At 35.2% G+C, this 18,427-nt stretch overlaps 1 protein-coding gene across 1 annotated transcript in view; it reads left to right on the top strand.

The window, feature by feature from the left end:
* BLTP1 (bridge-like lipid transfer protein family member 1) overlaps positions 1–18,427 on the top strand; it is a 206,293-nt gene that overhangs the window by 9,241 nt on the left and 178,625 nt on the right. The window contains 4 exon segments of the mRNA XM_073238071.1: positions 7,153–7,282; positions 9,734–9,850; positions 10,811–10,889; positions 11,946–12,010. Coding sequence (XP_073094172.1) covers positions 7,186–7,282; positions 9,734–9,850; positions 10,811–10,889; positions 11,946–12,010 — 358 coding nt within the window. The 5' untranslated portion in view covers positions 7,153–7,185.

The raw sequence follows: 18,427 nt of genomic DNA, 5'->3' as shown, positions 1-18,427 counted from the left end.
GATGATGAATATCTCTTTCAGAGGAGTGATGTAGCTTTGGAAGAGGATTAACCATTGCAATGAGGTTTTCTTAAATACCGGCAGGCAGGTGCACACAGATCATTCAGTTCCTCCCACTTCCCTTCCCTTAGATAATTATCACTGAAGTAAGGTAGAATTGTGGGACTTGGGGTCAGCTGTGGTGATGAAGGCCCTCTATCCATATTTCCTTTCAGCTATTACTCTGGGGTTGTCCTTCAGCCAGCTGTTATAAACACAAATGAAAAATACAAGAGGAAAAAGAACTGTAGCAGGGAATGGGATTAGAACCAAAACTGGGAGAGAAGAAAGGAATGAAGGAAGGAAAGAAATAGAAGAGGTTTTAAATAAATATGAGCTTGACTTCTTTAAAAATATACAGATGCCATCAGATTCTCTCATCTTTCCATCACCAAATCTCCCTTTACGTAAGGTCTGTCCTTTCCTCTGTTCTTCCTGTTTAGATAAATACCCTGAACATATCCTGTTCAAATATGTTCAGTTCCTGCACATATATATGCTCTGAATTGAAGCAAAAATTTTTTTAAAATCTTTAAATACTATATTAAATATTGTATATTTTAAATTTAAGGTTTCATAATCTCTTCTAAAATACAGATCCATTTTTCATGTAAAATAAGTGTCCTCTTTGATAGGACTAGTAAATGACAATAATAATAATAATAGTAATAGTAATAATAACAATAATAGTAATAATAATAATAAATGCCTTAGTTTGGGTTTCCTCAGAGGCAAAACCTGGATAAGGATGTAAGTGTAGGTAGTTTACTTGGTGAGTGATCATATGAAATGCTGGTAGGGAAGTGGGGAAGTGAGAAAGGAGGGGATGAAGCCAACAAAGGGCAGTATCCTAGTAGTTACCACCATGGGCATGTGGAGCTCACTACCATTGTGGAACTCTTGGAGACAAAGTATGCTTCAGAGTTATCCCAAGCCAAGAGCAAGGAATCTGCAGGGGTTTATTCATCAGCTTCCTAGCCATCATCAACATTAACACTGGTATTTGTGGCTTGCGTGTTCCTGCAGTCAGAAAGCCCTCAGTAGGGTGTTACTGGAGTACAGAATGAGCAGTCTTCCTGTGTAGCATTGAATGCCAACAGCATATGGACAAGATACCAATGCATTGGTTCCCAGTACTAAGCATTTATATAGTATGTTATCTACAATGTGCCTGGTGCTGTTCTAAATGTTTTGCAGACATGAACTCATCAATGCTCACTATACAACTCTCTGAGATAGATACTATTAGTGTCCTCATTTTACAGATGAGGAAATAGAGCACAGAATTTTAGGTAACTTGCCCAATGTTGCACAGCTGTAATGTTAGAACTGGTATTTTGAACCCAAATATTTTAAGTACAAGAGTCCATGCTCTTAATCCATATAATGATGTGCTTCTGGAACAGTGGAGTCTCAAGCAGGACCTTTTGATTCTACTGTTTTTTCCTGTTAACTGCCTCTTTCTCCCTTCCCCCAATCTCTTCCCTTTCAGTGTTCTTTACTTCCTTCCTTGTTTGTAGCTTCCCTGCCTCCCCTTTCTACAACAGTGTAGCTATTCTTCCTGTCATTCTTACCTCACGGCTTTCAATCAAATAATTCTTGTTAAGGTGTTGACTGATCTTTCTGATGTTGTGATGAAGTTTGAGTTTGATATTGCTCAGTATTTGCATTTTAATTTTTTAAAAGGATAGGTATTTAAGAGCTGTAGATAGAAAGACATGATGGTAGAACAACAGATAACCAAGTTGGTACTTGGTTGGAAGACTCCTAGTTCTTGGCCATAGTTATAAGGAGAGTCCAAGAGATTTGTGCTTGGGTAAGAAAATCCCCTTTCTTATGTATTTATTGTCTTCCAGCCACCACTCTCCCTTTCTCTTTTTAAATTATGGAAGTATTATATACTAATTGTAAAACATTTAAATAATACTTAAGTATCAAAAGTGAAGTCCTACTTCATTGATTATTCTCATTACTCCTAAATCTCTTACCAGTGCTCTCCCTAGAGGTAACCACTCATGGTTTTGCTAATATTTTTGTAAATTTAAAAAAGTATATACATATATACATACATATCACTTATGTGCATAAATATACATATATGATGTTTATATACGCACATAATGGAGTCTTTTTTTTTAACATAGGTAGAATACTATATATCCTGTTTCTTAACTTACTTTTTCTCTGCTAACTTCACATATATCCCTGACATTTCTCTGTACCAACCCATATAGAGCCATCCTCTTTTTTATAAAGGCTGCATATTATTTCACAATGAGTGTACCATAATTTATTTGACTATTTTCCTGTTAATTGACATTTTTTTAGAATTTCTTGATATATAATGCTGCAGTATTTGTTCTTGAAAAAACATCTTTGTGCATAAGTATTTCGAAGAAATAGAGCCCTAGAACTGAAATATCCAAGTCAAGCATGTAATATGTGATAAACTGTTCTTTTCAAACATAGTTTACTCTTATCTACTGTGTATGAGTCCCCATTTTCCCATACATTTGCCTATATGGTTCTTTGAAATCTTTCTAATTTTCACTTATATGACTAGTGGGCGATAAATGGTGATTGTCCCCAATTGCTAGTGATATTATCTTTGTGAATTGCCTGTTTATATATTGTATACATTTTTCTGTCATATTATTTGTATTTTTTGTACTGATTTAAAGGATGCCCTCCATTTTGAAGTACCAAATCAGGATTTGGAATTATATCTCTAAAAGCCTGCTGATGTGAATATTAGATGTTAATAATTGTATTTCCTTTATGCTAGTGGGAGAGAAATAAAATAGTTTGACAGTAGTATTTGAAAAGGTTTTTACATGTAATTCATTTTGAAAAGTAACCTTTTTTGGAAAGATATTTCATAAAATGGTGGTAGTATTTAAATTAGTATTTCAGTAGTTAGGAACTTTGATAAATCTGTTTTTTGCTGTGGTTAAACTTTCACATTTTCATGCTTTCTTTATACATCTTTGTAAAAATTGTCACAATTTCCTTTCTAATGTGGACAACAGTTTTGAAATGAATACCGTGGATTTCAGGAAGAATGGAATGAATATAGCTGAATCATGAAAATATTGAGAGCATGGCAAAACATGTAGATCAGTGTTTTTTTTATTGTAATAGATAAAACTACCCTTAAAATGATATAATACTTTAAAACAGTGGCTATGTTCAAGGCACTGTCACTGGCATTGATACAACGGTGAATTAAACAGTCCCTATTGGTTATAATCTGTTAAGAGAGAGAAGCAAGATAGATTAACTTCAGGTTATGCATCTTTGGCAGGAATATGATAAAAGTGAGACTGTGTTGGGCTATTAAGTGTACAATTTTGATTTATCCTAATATTGATGGTATTTACTTTGATCATTTAATTAACTGCCAGATAGATTCCCAGTGTTCCTCCTTTGTCATCAATAATTATTTTGGAGGGAGTTATTTTGAGATGACATGAGTTACCTGTTGCTCATCAAAATTTAATTGGTTCTTTATATTGGTAGGACTCATAGATTCCTTTTTATTAAATGGGCTGTAATTCATTGCTAGTATTTATTTTGATGCTTAAATTGTCCCAGATTTTGCCATTGGGAGCCTCCTCAAGTGGATTTCTGTGTCCTTTTGACATGTTCCCATCATTTTTTCAAGCACTTTTTTCCTTTCTAGAAAACAAGGCTCATCTTGACTTTGTCTGCCCTAGTTATAGAATCAGCTATTTCTTCAAGCAGTCTTGTTTTCTTTTAATAGAAAGTAGTTTTAAGAGCAGACTTCTCTGCTTATTTTTATTGGGGCATTGCTGCTCTTGGGATCTGTTAACATATGCATACCCATACATACACATTTATGGCTATATTTATTTCTATATCCATTCATATTGAAAATCATACCTCTAGTCCTTATCCAACAGCACAGGGTTAATTTTAATTTTCTTTCTTTTATATATTGTATACATTTTATTGTATTGTATTATATATTGTATACCCTCTAACAGCAAGTAACTTGGCTCTCATTATCTTTAATATATTTACTTACTTGATTAATACCCACCCCCATACCCCATATGGACTATGTCCCAGGTAGGAGCTTTCTTCATCCTTATACTGCATCAGCACACTACTCCAGATTGTCCTCTTGAATGGAAAACCTACTTACCTCTCTGGGGTCTAATGCCTTCCTCTTGGGTTCTGACACCCTGCACCATGCAACCTCCCTGTGCAGTTGCTCTTTTCACTCTGCCCAGGCTCTGACATCTTAAGCTGGATTGCTTCTCCTGCCTCTTTCCCCTTGCCAGGATGCCCTTTCCACTTAACGCTCCAGCATCCTATACCCGACCACTTTCCTGAAAGTGTGGCCTCCTCATACCAGTATGGCTTTGATCCCCTGAAATACTGCTGCTGTTCCTCAAGCCTCTTCATTGCACAAATGGATAGTTAATGTACCTTTATTGGGTTCTGATATCCCATTCCAGGCAACTGAGACTCCTGTCTTCCCCAACTGCAGATGTCTGCCTAGCTCTGCTTCACCTTAGCTTTTAGACTGAACTGTTTACAATGGTAGAAGAGGAACCAATGAATTAGTATTTTATTCCATCATTTGCTCCATACAGATTATGCAGTAAGATCCTTTCCATTAAGGATTAGTGGTGTGCAGTGTGGCTAAGCATATATCCCCAGTTCAGTCTGGAATGTCTGTGTCCATTGTGCTTTGACTCACTTCCTTTACACCAGAATGTCCACTTCATACCTTAGGGCCTTTAAATCTTAATTTTACTTCTCTACTTGTTAAAAATACATTCTTTTAACTGTTGAGCCTTTATCTGTTGATTTCTCTTAAAGGTTTTACATTAATTTACATTATCAATTTTTAATAATGGGAATAATGCTAGTTAAAGGTGTGTGTCTACTGCAGTTTTCTTTCCACCTTCTGTTTTGGCTGTGGTTCATTACAGTAGTGGGTGGTGGTGATTTTGGATGAAGATTCTAGATCCTTTTGGTGGATAGATCACTTCCCCTTGGATTTGATTCAAAACATGCACCCCTTTTTATGTGGAAATCTGAATGGTAGGGCACATCCCTCATGAAACATCACCAGGAGTCAGTAGGTAACCTTTTCATCTTCAGTGGTGTGCTGGTGATACATCTGTAAAATGATAAAAATAAGTATGAAATAGGTATGGGTGTTATTTTGTAATCTTTAAACATTATATGTGAATATTTAGTTTTAGATTATAGGTCTTTTGAAGTGTTTTCTCCCCTTAAAATTTTTCCTTTTTTTTTTTTTTTTTTTTAGTTTAAAAAACTCAAAAAGGAAGAAAGAAAAAGCTCATGTTGTAAAGTTAGCCTCCAATTTTAAGTTTTTAAAGCTTTAAAAAATGTGAGAACTTTTTTTTGTTTTATTGAGATATAATTGCCATGTAACATTGTATTAGTTTTAGGTACACAACATAATGATATATATATATATTGCAAAACGATTACCGCAATACATTTAAGTAACATCCATCACCTCACAGTTATGAATTTTTTTTTCTTCTGATGAGAACTTTTAAGATGTACTCTCTTAGCAATTTCAAATCTCCAAAACGTATTGTTACCTATAGTCACTGTGCTGTACATTACATCCCCAGGACCATCATTTTATAACTCGAAGTTTGTATCTTCTTACCACCTTACTCATTTCTTCCACTCCCCATCCCCTGCCTCTGACTACCATCAGTCTTGTTCAATATGAGAACATATTTTACTCGCTTTCTAACTCATGGATAAACAGGGTTATTGAAAAATGAAAACATTAAAAATTTTTTTCTAGCTATTTTGCTTTTAGGTTTTCATATCAGTATTAACAATATACCTTTTGTTATTGAGCTCTTCATTTTTAAAAAAAGATGTTTATGTTGCCTCTAAATTGCTAACATTTCAACTTGTAGAAATGAGAAACATTGTAATCTCTTGTAGATGGTGTCTGGCAATGTTGTCTCATCTGATTTTTAAATTTCTTTTATGATCTCTGAAGACAGGACTTGTAGTGAGTAAACAGAAAAACAATTTTAGGAAGTTATCAAGGCAACTGTACTGAATTTTAACTAGAAAGTTGTCCTCTTATACTCTTCCTGTTGTAAAATGTATTTTTTTAGTTTTCTGTAAAAATATGTTATGATGTTTTGTCTTAAAGGATTATTAGCTGTGTGGGTCTCTTTGTGATTAAGTCTAGCTTTTTTTTAGCCTTTTTTTGATTCATCTCAAAATAATTTTGTTATAGGTAGGTTAAGTTAATCATGTGGATACTGTATTGTCAGAGGGATAATTTTCTTGTCTCTAAGATCATAAAATAAGAACTATTATTTAAATCATTTTTTACTCATTCTTGGTACATCAAAATATTCATGCTCATCCTGCTAACATACATACATATGTACACACACACATACACATACACATGGATTCTTCAATGTCTAATCACACTTTGACAGTATCTTGTGATTTGTCCTGAGCGTATGATAGCAGATCTGTTTTCTGTCCAAGCTCCAGAATGAATCCAAACTAGCAAGATTGTTTCCCCATGGAATAGTGGGAAATACACAGCTGCTGTGGAAATTAAGAAGGATTACTATAATTTAATGTATACACACACACACACAAAACACACAATTATATATATATATATATGTGTATATATATAATACTAAGTGGCACAGCTTTGGGACACATCCAAATTAATTTGTCTAATGTAGACATGATTAAAACAACTTACTCTCTTCTTACTGTTAAGATGTGTATCTTTGGTTAGATTTAAGAATAATTATGTCCCTCTGATATGGAGCCAGTACATAGTAACTGAACCTGAGTCTCTGTTCATACTTAGAATGTAGAAGTCAGGTCATAAAAAATATGATACATTCTCTTTTATTTTGTGTAGAAATGTGGACATGTTTTATTGTTGTTTGTTGTGTATTGACACAATTATCATTGAAGGAAACAGAATGTGATTTAATAAACTTTCACGTTTATTAAATCCACCTTTTCTCCCCGTTACATGATTTCCCTTGCAGTTTAGTAATTCTCTGATTCTGTCTGTATTTAACCTTTGAACTCTTTTAGGTCTTCAGATGCTGTTCTGGAAAAACTTCAGTAATGGATCAAAGGAAGAATGAAAGTATTGTTCCTAGTATCACTCAATTAGAAGATTTTCTTACAGAACACAATTCTAATGTTGTTTGGCTCCTTGTTGGTAAGTAGAATATATTTTCTTGTACTTTATTTATTTGTTTGTTTGTTTAACAACTGCCAAATTTTAAGTAATAGTTGGCTGAAGTGGGAATGCTTACAACGACATATATTTATTTTTGGAAGAAGATTTTAATCTATGTGTCTATGAATACTTGCTCTGGAAACTGTTCTGGAAGGCTATTTTTTTAGACTCCCTCCTTGTCTGCCTTAGAGGGGGTGGGAGAAGAATGATAAATTCTAATGGTAAATAAAGTTTTACAGTAAAATAGAATGTTTATGGCTAATGAATCTCATCTCTTTTTCTCATTTCTTATGTACTAGGCAGTGGGCCCTGCCAATAATAATTTTTTTTGTCTAGTATTCCAGTTTCTAGGTAAATACAAATAATACAAAACTGTATAATTAAATGGCAGAGAGAGGAAGGGAATGTGAGTGAATGAATGAATATCAACAGAAGAGAGGGAGAAATACAAAAATAATATTAAGAGAGAGATTACTATAGGCTCTATTGCCCAGGAAGTTTTTGTGGAAAGATATTATTTAATTTGAATTTTAGTGTAAGAATTAGAAAGGTAGAGAGGAAAGTGTAGTAAGATGGTATGCAAGAGAGAGGGATGGTAATGCTATTTATTAAACATCTTCTGTGTGCCACATATCACAGGAATTTTGCATATGTTGTCTCACTTAATGTTCAAAGCAAACTTTTGAAGATAGGTGTTATTCTTTACCTTTAACATGCTGGAGAATTGAGGCCCTTAATAGTTAGATAGCTTATATAGGTTGTAGAGCTGTTTTTTTCTGAGTGCATGCTTGTGCTTCTTTCGTCACCCTGCAGGAGTGTATAGGGATAGAGGCAGAGGTGAAGTGTGTGTAGAAGGAATAATAGTGATTCATGATTTGTAGGTAGGATTGGATAACACTTTAAAATTTGAATTCTATTTTTTTTAGCTGACTGAGTGAATATTATAAATTATCAGTAATGAAAAAAAGAATAGTAAAATGAAATGCAAAGCATTAGTATGAAATAGAACTTCATAAAAGCAGCACTGACAATTACCTTGTAGTTTAGTTAGGGGCAGAATTCTTCTTTACTCTCTCTCTCCTACCACCTGGAAGTTCTCTGAGTCTTTTGCAGCATATACAACTCTTGTCTTCAAGGGGATGACAATGGCAGCAGTCAGGAAAACATGGAGTGCTTGCTGATCTTACTGTTTTATTAGAGGCCTTATGATACTGAAGTGGGTGGGGGGATATGATGCAATGAGAAGGTCACAATTCCTACACTGTTTAATATCAGAAGTATACTTTCTCAGCCAACACCTCTTCCCTTTCTGAATGGCCCACACGACCTGCTGTTGACACTTACAGTAAAAATTAATACAAAACAACCAAAAATTAAAACATAATGATATATTATCAAAATAATTTCAAAAGAATAATTCTAGAAATTATTTTTATGGACAAATCATAGCACTTGCTACATCAAAACTATTACTGTCAATCTAAGCTACTCTGAGGATTGTATTTTGACTCTCAATGACTTTGTTTTATCTACATTAAACAATATAAGAACTTAATGTGATATTGCTAAAAGTTACACATGTTAAATTGCTTTATTTTATCCTGTCCTTAGAAAATAGTTATACCTTTTAAATGGATAACTAAAATAAAGTTTTATTATCAAAAAATGTTTTCCTGTGTTTTACCTTTTGTATATTCATGAACTAGGTGTTTGAGGAATGGCATAAATTTTGTAAGGGTGGTCATGAAAAATGGCCAAATGTGGAATATTGTTTACCATAGTATATTCAATGGCATTCTTTAAAAGTAGATTATTGTATTATCAATTAGAGCAAAATAGTATAAGGTGGCCTATTTAATATAGATATGCCTTTAAATAGGCTAAAATTCCCACCTCTTTCCATTCCATTTTTAAAAGCATTCTGTTGATTTGAACAAAAATGACTTTTCTCTGATTTGAAGTCATCGGTTTTCTTTCTTTTTAAGTGACTGTAGTCTTTAGGACATAACTTAGGAATGAACTTCTAGGCTAATAAAGGTGAATGTTTTTCAGAATGTTCAGAAACATGGGCTTTCTTTTCTCAGAATAATTCTCATATGTTTAGTAACTAAAACAGTATAAGGCAATAGAAAAGGAAACAGAAAAAAGGAAAGCAGATGTACTCGAAACATTGTCTTAAGTGATCTGATTGGAATCTGCTTTTCTGGCAAATGACTAAAGAGACTGAGGAACATTGGATAAAGTACAATCAACCTCTGATTTTAAAAATCTAGGTATTAAATTGTAAAAAGGCCTGTTACCATATGGAAGTAAATCCTATCATTTCCGAATGTGGTAAAAGACCTTTTAGTAACAAATTTTTTAGTAAGACAGTAAGGTGATTGGAAGGACACATACAGTGTGATCCTTTGCCTTTTTTTCTCACAACAGCTACCATTTTGTCCTGTGGATGGATTATTTATCTCACATACTATAATTCTCGGAATGTTGGTCTTATTTTAACATTGGTTCTGAACAGATTGTACAAACATGGCTATATCCATATTGGTAAGTTTAAGTAACACTGAATTTTTTTCTTCTGTGTAATCTTGAGATGTACATTATAAGTTTATATTTTATAAATTGATAGTAGCTTTAGAAATTTACCTTTGTTTTAGGAAGTTTAATCTAATGGGAATTTCTCTCACCCACTATGACAGATGAATACCACTTGATTATGTTCTTTACCTCATCCTTATTTCTTAAAGTGTTTCTGTAGTAACTCTTAAACTTTTTTTTATTATAAAAGATGCTAATTAAAATAATTTGAAAAATATGGAAATAGAAATTTCTCAAGATTGTACTATCTGAAAGGTTTCTTCTAATGTTCAGTGAAGTTTTTGCTGTGTTTTTTTTCAAATAACTCATACTTCAAAATCTATGAGTTGGATTTCATTTTGTGGCCTGTTTTATTAATTTAGTTTTTGATTACTTATAAGTGGGAAGTTTGCCGATAATAGAAGGGTGTGTTAGGAACCTTTATGCTTTGGAAAGCCCTAAATCAGTGGGGGTGAGGGGTCATGAAACAGAACCTTTCCTTAGAATTGAATGGCTCTTAGTGGACATAAATAAAACTTCTCTCAAATATTAAGAAGTCTTCCATTAGTTTGAAGCAATGACTGGTTCCTTGAGTCATCCAAATTAGTGGAGAAAAATGATGAATTAGTCATTTTGCTTTGGGTTTATTTAATAGCTGTACATAATTAAGGGAATTAGTCTTATGAAGCAGCTACTTCATTTCCTCATGGCTTTTTAGTAGCTCAGTACATGGTTATGATACTTATGACATGTTTTGTTATATTTGAGGAAAGAATGATAGAAAATTAGTCTGTAAAGATGTCAGGAATGGAGTTAGGAGAGAACATTTAATTATTAAATAAATTGAATGTAAGATTATTTTAAGCTTTAAGAGTTCTACCATGTATCAAAACAATTACATTAATCACTGTTGTCTTTTTCCTGCAACAGGCTCCTTTTCTTTCTCTGTTCTTTCTGGAAAAGTCATGGTTCGTGAAATCTATTATATTACAGAAGACATGTCTATTAGGTAAAAAAAAAAAAACAACCAAACAAACCATCAGAACAAACTTGAAATATTGTAAAAAGTTTTCTGATTATACTATGATTGGCTTCAAATAAAACTATAAATTAAAAATCATTTTTATCAGTCAATCGTACCTGGTATTTTAAAGTGTTGCCATTAGTGGATTAATTTAGTCAAAGTTTAGACTGACAAAAGGTTGATTAAATGGTAGTTTATAGAAACAAATAATTTCATTCCTAGATGAAACACTGAGCCATTAAATTACTTGACTGTTCCATGGTGGTCATTTGTTACATAAAACAAGGATCAAGGATGCTGATAACTTATCTTTTAGCTCCTTATTATAGATTCTGAGTTTTTAGAATTGTTTAGCATGTGTTAATCACTCTACTTTTGCTTAAAAAAGGAAACACAAATCTGAATATAATAAGAAATAGAAATACATTTGATACAGTCTTCTGTAAACTTTAAAAGAAAAGCTTTGCTCTATTTTTGTGACTTAAAATTTGTTACTCAGGTAGAATTGAATGTTTTGAATTAGTTGAGAGGAACTAGGGTTTGGCAACATTCATACTTCACTTAAAACAGTCAAGTGAGCCTCTAAAATTACTTGTAAATTAAAAGTAAAGAGTAAAAGTTAAGAGCCTAAGTTCATTATTTTGGGGCATGAGATAATATATCATTACAGAAATGAAGGAATATTTTTAAAGTTTCCCTTAGTGCTAATGTTCCGCTTTCAAGATTTGGCATTTTGTTTTTATAATTTTTACACCTTTTAAGAAATATCATACACAAAAGAAAAAGGGGTTCTGTTAGCACTTCATTTTCCTGTGAAAGATAATCTGGTTTTACATTTTACCTAAATAGAAGGATCTAATTTAGAGCTATGAAAATCCTTTTTTTTTCTTTTTTAACTAGAAAATTATGAAACATTTAGTTGTGTCAATGTTCTGTTGAAAATTTTCTGTGTTTTCTTATTCATTATTAATTGTCTGCCTTTTATAATAACTAAGAAATGAGTAAGTAAATTGTTTCATTTTTATAATTTATCTTGCTTAGAATTCAGGATGGATTTATAATTTTTCGGTGGTGGAAAATGTATAACCCAAAGCAGAAGCAACATGGTGAGTTTTCATTTTTCACATGTTTGAAGTCTTCAATTATATAGTCAGAGTTTTCATTTTTGAAATGTTTCACATTTTATAATAGATAAAAATACTTTTTAAAAGTTTTGGTGTTTACAAATCTCTGATTTCATCACCCGTTGACTGACAGTCCTTCAGCTTTCTTCTTGCTTGGTTAAATTTAGTTACTTTACCTCTAACTTATTTTGGGTTTTCTTCAAATGACCTGTCCCCATTTTTCTAGCCTTACCTTATTATGTCTGTAGATCTAACCCATACTGTGGTTAAAACTGCCTTCTTAGCACCCTTTATTCATTCGACTAATGCAGTTTTCTTACTTTTCAGCTTCCTTGCCTCTATTCATATTTCTACCTGACTCATTTATCTACTATGGCAAGGATGAATAACAAAAAAGAAATGTAGGCTCTAGACTGTCTTCTGGTTCTGTTTTTATCATCACAGTCTTATTGTCTTAGAATTTTCTTCCCACATATTCATTTCACATGTCTCTAAATGTTTCTGTCTGTGCCCCTAACCCTCCTACCAACATTAACCATACCGGTGGCATTAAGGAGAGCAGACCTTGACTTTGCTCTCTAGAATAGTGATTCTCAAAACTTTTTGATCTCAGGAAGCTTTTATATTCTTCTACATTATTGAGGACCCCAAGGAGCTTTTATTCATGTAACATACTGATTTTTAACTGCATTCAAAATTAAGCCTGATAATTATAGAAACAGTTTTTATTTCATTAAAAATATCTGCGATAAATCCATTACATAGTAAAATAAATAATATACTTCATGAAAAATAACTTCTACAGAGCAAAACAAATTAAAAGAGTGGCATTGTTTTATATTTTGCCAATCTTTTAAATGTCCAGCTTAATAGAAGATAATTGGATTCTCACCTCTGCTTTTGTGTTCAGGATGTTGAAGTACCATACATCATCTAGCCTTTGAAAAACCTTTGCCGTTCACTTATGGGAGAGTGACTGAAAGAAAGTCAAACATTTTGGTATGATAATACTATTAAAATAGTTTTGACTTTTTGGTCCCCTGGAAAAGGTCTTAGGATCCTCATAAAGGTCCCAGGACCATACTTTGAAAACTACTGTTATAGAAGATTTTAGGTGGGTCATTGGAGAGTAGAGTCAGAAGAGGAGGAAACCCTTCTACCTTTTCCTTTTTTTTAAATTTTGGTATCATTACTATAAAATCACATGGGCAACAATGTGGTTGCTAGATTCGCCCCATTATCAAGTGCCCACCACATACCCCATTACAGTCACTGTCCCATCAGCCCTTCTGCCTTTTCTTATCTATCAAGACCATCTGTGTTTCTGGCCCTCCACACTGACATTCTGAAATGTGGTTAGTTTCTGTGTAATTATAGAATTTTTCAATTTAATTTGTTTTCTTTTGTTTTTGTTCATTTATCTAGGAATCTTACTGTCATTTATAGAGCTTGTTTTGTTTTGTTCTGTTTATTTTATTTTGGTATCATTAATCTACAATTACATGAGAAACATGTTTACTAGACTCCCCCCTTCACCAAGTCCCCCTCACAAACCCCATTACAGTCACTGTCCATCAGCATAGTAAGATGTTATAGAATCACTACTTGTCTTCTCTGTGTTGCACGGCCCTCCCCATGCCTTCCCCCACATTATACATGCTAATCTTAATGCCCCCTTTCTTTTTCCCCCCAACTTATCCCTCCCTTCCCACTCATCCTCCCCAGTCCCTTTTCCCTTTGGTAACTAACTGTTAGTCCATTCTTGGGTTCTGTGATTCTGCTGTGTAGACCTTTGTTTTTATGGAAAAATAGATTTAAAATTCCAAAAGTTTTTAAACTTATCATAAGTTGGAGCTAGCCTAATTGCTTTAGATTTCTCTGTTACTTCATTATTATTTAGTCTTTTTTCTTTGTATATCATTCCTTTGCTTCCATATAGCTTTTACCCCTTTTATAAAATATATGGCACACTCTTCCTTGAAAAGTCTGGCTAACAATTAGAGTTGTTTATTAGATAATTTTGAGCAGAGTGACTTTATATGATAAAGTATTCAGTGGGAGTTTGAAATAGGCCTTTTTCAGTCTCTCCTGTGATTTAGAATGGCTGTGTGTTAACAGTCTCTAGTCTATGGTTTTAGAATATTAGTTGTTTAACCAGCCTTTATGTCTCTTTTCTTAGTAATTGCTATAAGCTTTTTCATAGGAAAAAATTATGCTTTAGATAGTCAATATGTTATGTATTGGGAATCTTCTAAGTTTTGACTTTATGAAATATGAATTAATTCTAAATTTGAGTCATTTTCCTGTACTACTTATGCATGTTAAATTTTGTGGAAAGAATATTCTTGATTAGTTTTTATATTTTATTTGGCTGTAGGCTTAAAGGTGGCACTTACATAAAGATATCTTATACTTAAGAGATGGCTAGAGCTTATTTCTAAGAGCCAAATTATTATGAACTATGTCCCAGCTTTTGACACATTCACTTAACTTTGAACTGGCCCAGTACTTCTGCCTCTGATTCAGTTCATAAAGTCCATCTAGTTTGTTCCTTAGAGATAGATTTACTTTAGGAGCATATTTTCTCCTTCATGTCATCCTTCTATTAATCTTGCAGTCTGTTCCTTAGATGATTCACTCTTTTGACTTAATCTTTTTTTTAACATGTTTAGTTAACATAAGTGTTATTGTTAACAAGATTGAAGTGGAGCAGAAATAAAAAGTCTTTTTGTGTATATAGATGGTGTGTGATTAAAAAAAACTTTTTCTGTATTTGTATATTGGAAATTCATTCCAATTTTTTTTTGTGTTTTAAGATGTTCTTGTGAACCAATAAAGCTATGAGGAGAGAGGAGACAGGAGACAGTGGGTTGAGGAGGCTCATTTGTCCTAACATGTCTCCCCCTTCCCCACCCTATACTCTTTCCCTGGAATTCAGGGAACACAGGAAACAACCATGTGGGTAAAATTGCAGTATTTCCAGAATCTCTTGCATGGCTTTAGTGTATCTGCATATCAATAGGTGATTCCAAGGGGTGGGGAGGATTAGTCTTATCTCCATATCAATAGGTAATTAGATGGGCAAGTGAGGGTTTATCTGGACTGGAGAGGTTAGGTGGAACTCTCTTCTGCTGTAGCCTGGTCAAGAGAGAGATGTGACTTTGCCCCGGGATTTTCCTCGGGAGTTACTTCTGGTGGTAATTGGCAGGACCTCTGAACCTGAAATCTGTCTAAATGGTTGCGACCCTTGGGCAAACTGCCTCTAGGAATGATGGGGAGGGTCCAATGGCTGCAGTGGTAGAGGGTGCAGCTTCACTTGGGAACCCCTATATGTGGGGTTCCAAACCAATTCACTAATCGGTCTAGGATAAAGCACCTCCTAGACGGGTGGGGCCTTCCCCAGAACTAGGGAAGAGTGGAGACACCAGAAGCTGCAGAATTAGCCCTCCGTCAGAAGACCGCTTAGAGGCCCTGAGTGGCCATGTAGCAGCTGCATTGTAGGATCTCTTTTCATTTAGATAGTGGAAAGTGTTATGGAGAAACTCTTCGGCAGGAGAGAGACACACACTTCAGCATCACTTAGAGGAGCTAAGTGATGACCTATGGGTTGCCCTTAAGGAAGAGAGACAGTTATTGGGAGGATGGGTCACACTCCTGGAAAATTCCTTAGCAGTAGCGAGGTGGGAGGCAGCTGGAGAGTCCATGTTGCAGAAGGTCATGGTGGAGGGGGAGGAAAGAGCGGTGCCTTCAACTCCAGAGAAAGTAGAGGAGGTGTCAGGAGAGGATGAGGGGGTGGGGCTAAGGGCCAATCTGTTGCAGAGGCCACTGCCTGAGGCACCAGCCTCTCCCGTATTAAAGGCCCACCCAGTTATAATTAACAAAGTAAAAACAGAACACCTTGGGCTTCTTATATATTTCTTAGGAGGAGGAACCACCCCCACCCCCCACCCCAGGTTGTGGAGCACTCCATAAGAGCTGGTGGATGTGAGCCTGCGGTATCGGCACAAGCCATTGGAACATCTGCCTACATGGCATTTGCGTCTCTGGGATATGGTGGTGACATTGTTAAGTCAGGTTCTGAAAAGAGTCGACTGGCGTCCCTGATGACTTACCCTTCTCTTTGGCAGTGGTTGTAAAGTGCTCATCACACCTGAGGGAACTGGGTGCTTCTAGATTGGCTGACAGCAGCCTTCAGAGCAGTTTGGCCTAATCAGGGTGATTTACCATATTTACCCACTAGCTGGAAAACGTATACAGAGCTCCAACAGATGTGGCAATTGGGCATGAAATATATCATCTATGGACCTCCAGGGCCCCGATGAGGAGTTGTTCACTGTAGGAATGAGAAATCTGGTGCTGCATACAGCTCCCCCATCTCTCTTTGGGCCCCTAGTGGCTATTCTTGCCTCCACGTAGGGCAACCCATAAGTGAGGCTACTTGTACTTTAGCAGATCTGGGGGATGTTAAAACAATAAGAGCCTGGGAGGAAGTATGGGCTATGACTGAAAGGAGAGTTGCAAAAGGCCCCATGAAGGTCTCGAGAACCCAGATGTGGGTTGATTTGATAAAAGTTGGGGTAGTGAAAGAAAAATTTGAAGGGCAGTCCAATAGTATCTTATTAGAACTGTGACACCATTAAAAGCCAGAGCAGCAGTTCTAGCTGCTGAGGTCCAGGACATGGAAGCTGGAGGCAAAGCCCTGTATCCAGCCTGTGTCCCTGCAAGATTTCTTGGGGGACAGTACTCAGGCTCTGGGCCCTCACCCCCACAGGATGATGATTGGGTATTGTGGTTCGACAGAGGGGAGGGTCAAGGCCCCCACTTTGGGGGGACATGGTGGGGACTGGAGGCCATGTGTTGAATTTTATTTAATGGTCCCCTGTGAATGTACAATGTATCCTTGCCCTAGTGGACACAGGAGCTGAATACTGCATGATTTATTGTGACCCAAAGGGTTTTCCAGGGATCCCCCTTCCCCACTTGTTGCAGGATGGGTCTGAGTGGAACAAGCTGGAAGGAGATGGGCTACTTTCTCTCCACCCCTTGGAAACACCTAGTGATATGGAGATGAACTAAGGCCAGGCAAGAAATATTGCAGTTTTTATATAACTAGTACGAATTTGACCTGCAAACACAAGGGAATAGTATTGTATACAACAATTTTACAGGTAGGTAGAGATTTTCTCGTTTTATGGATGAGAAAAAAATGAGCTTAGTGTGGTTAAGGTACTTGGTTTATTGCCACATCGCTAGTAAATGATGTTACAGGGATCCAATCTTAAATCCTTTCTACTGTTTCTTTACTACCTTACTCTAGTTCCTGGAGAATCCAATGCAGGAGTCTCCAATTTTGTTTTTTTAAGTAGCTGTGTGTGTGTGTGCATGTTTGCACACATGCTTGCACCCATGTCTGCATGTGGGAGATACATGCTTTTGGAAGAGGTGTCCCCATCTGTTAGGGGAGGTATTTGTTTGTGAGGATGTGCCCTGTTGATTTGGGAGGGTATCCCAGGTCAACAGGGCACATAGTCTGTGTGTGGGATATCTCTGCGTGTGAGCTTTGTATGTAATTGCCTCTGTGTGGGTGATACTGTGAGTATACTAGTTAGTACTTTGCAACTGTGTGTGTATATTGGGCTAGGGGATAAGGGGATGATGGAGAGCAAATTGCTATTTAGAATACTCCTAGGAATTGCAGAAAACTGGGATTGTTGACAGAAAAGATACTGGGGAAAGACCTTAAAGAGAGTACAGGCCATATAAGCTTGGAGATCAGCCAGGCTTGGAGAACTGATTTACTGTTAATCCCATAGCTTGCTGGCTAAAATATTATTAATGCTTCTATTGGTGAAACAAATAGAAACAATAGACCACATTTTAAAAAGTATGTGAACTCAGCTAAATCTTTCATTTTTATAATGTGAAGCAAGTGCTTTTAAAATGCTTATATATTTACTATTATTTTTTCTGAAGTAATGATTTTAGGGAGGAAAAGAGTGGTCTAGCATTTTGTTCAATCTTATTATTTTTTTAAATAACATTAGTTCTCTTTAATGATTTAACATATTTATTGTTCACTTCTATATACCAGACCCCATTTTAGATAGCAGGGAGATCATAGTGAACACAACAAGAAAAACACTTCTCTAATGGAGTTTACATTCTTATAGGGAGAGGCAACATTAAATAAGAATGTGTGCAAAAAAAAGTTGGGAAATAGCAGTGTTTTAGTATTAAATGTTTAGTGTTTGTCAGTATTGTTAAAATACTTCCAGAGATTAATATCTTTATCTTTGTACCTTGGTATCCTTAGTAATGTAGCCATATTCTTATCATATCAATTATATTGAAAGAACAGAATCAGTTGTGCATGTCCAAGTTAGGGATGAAATTGAAAGT

The sequence above is a fragment of the Manis javanica genome, chromosome 5 (assembly GCF_040802235.1).
Source record: "Manis javanica isolate MJ-LG chromosome 5, MJ_LKY, whole genome shotgun sequence".
NCBI classification, from domain to species: Eukaryota; Metazoa; Chordata; class Mammalia; order Pholidota; family Manidae; genus Manis; species Manis javanica.
The sequence above is the reverse complement of the archived record's forward strand: the minus strand, read 5'-3'. Positions and strand labels throughout refer to the sequence as shown.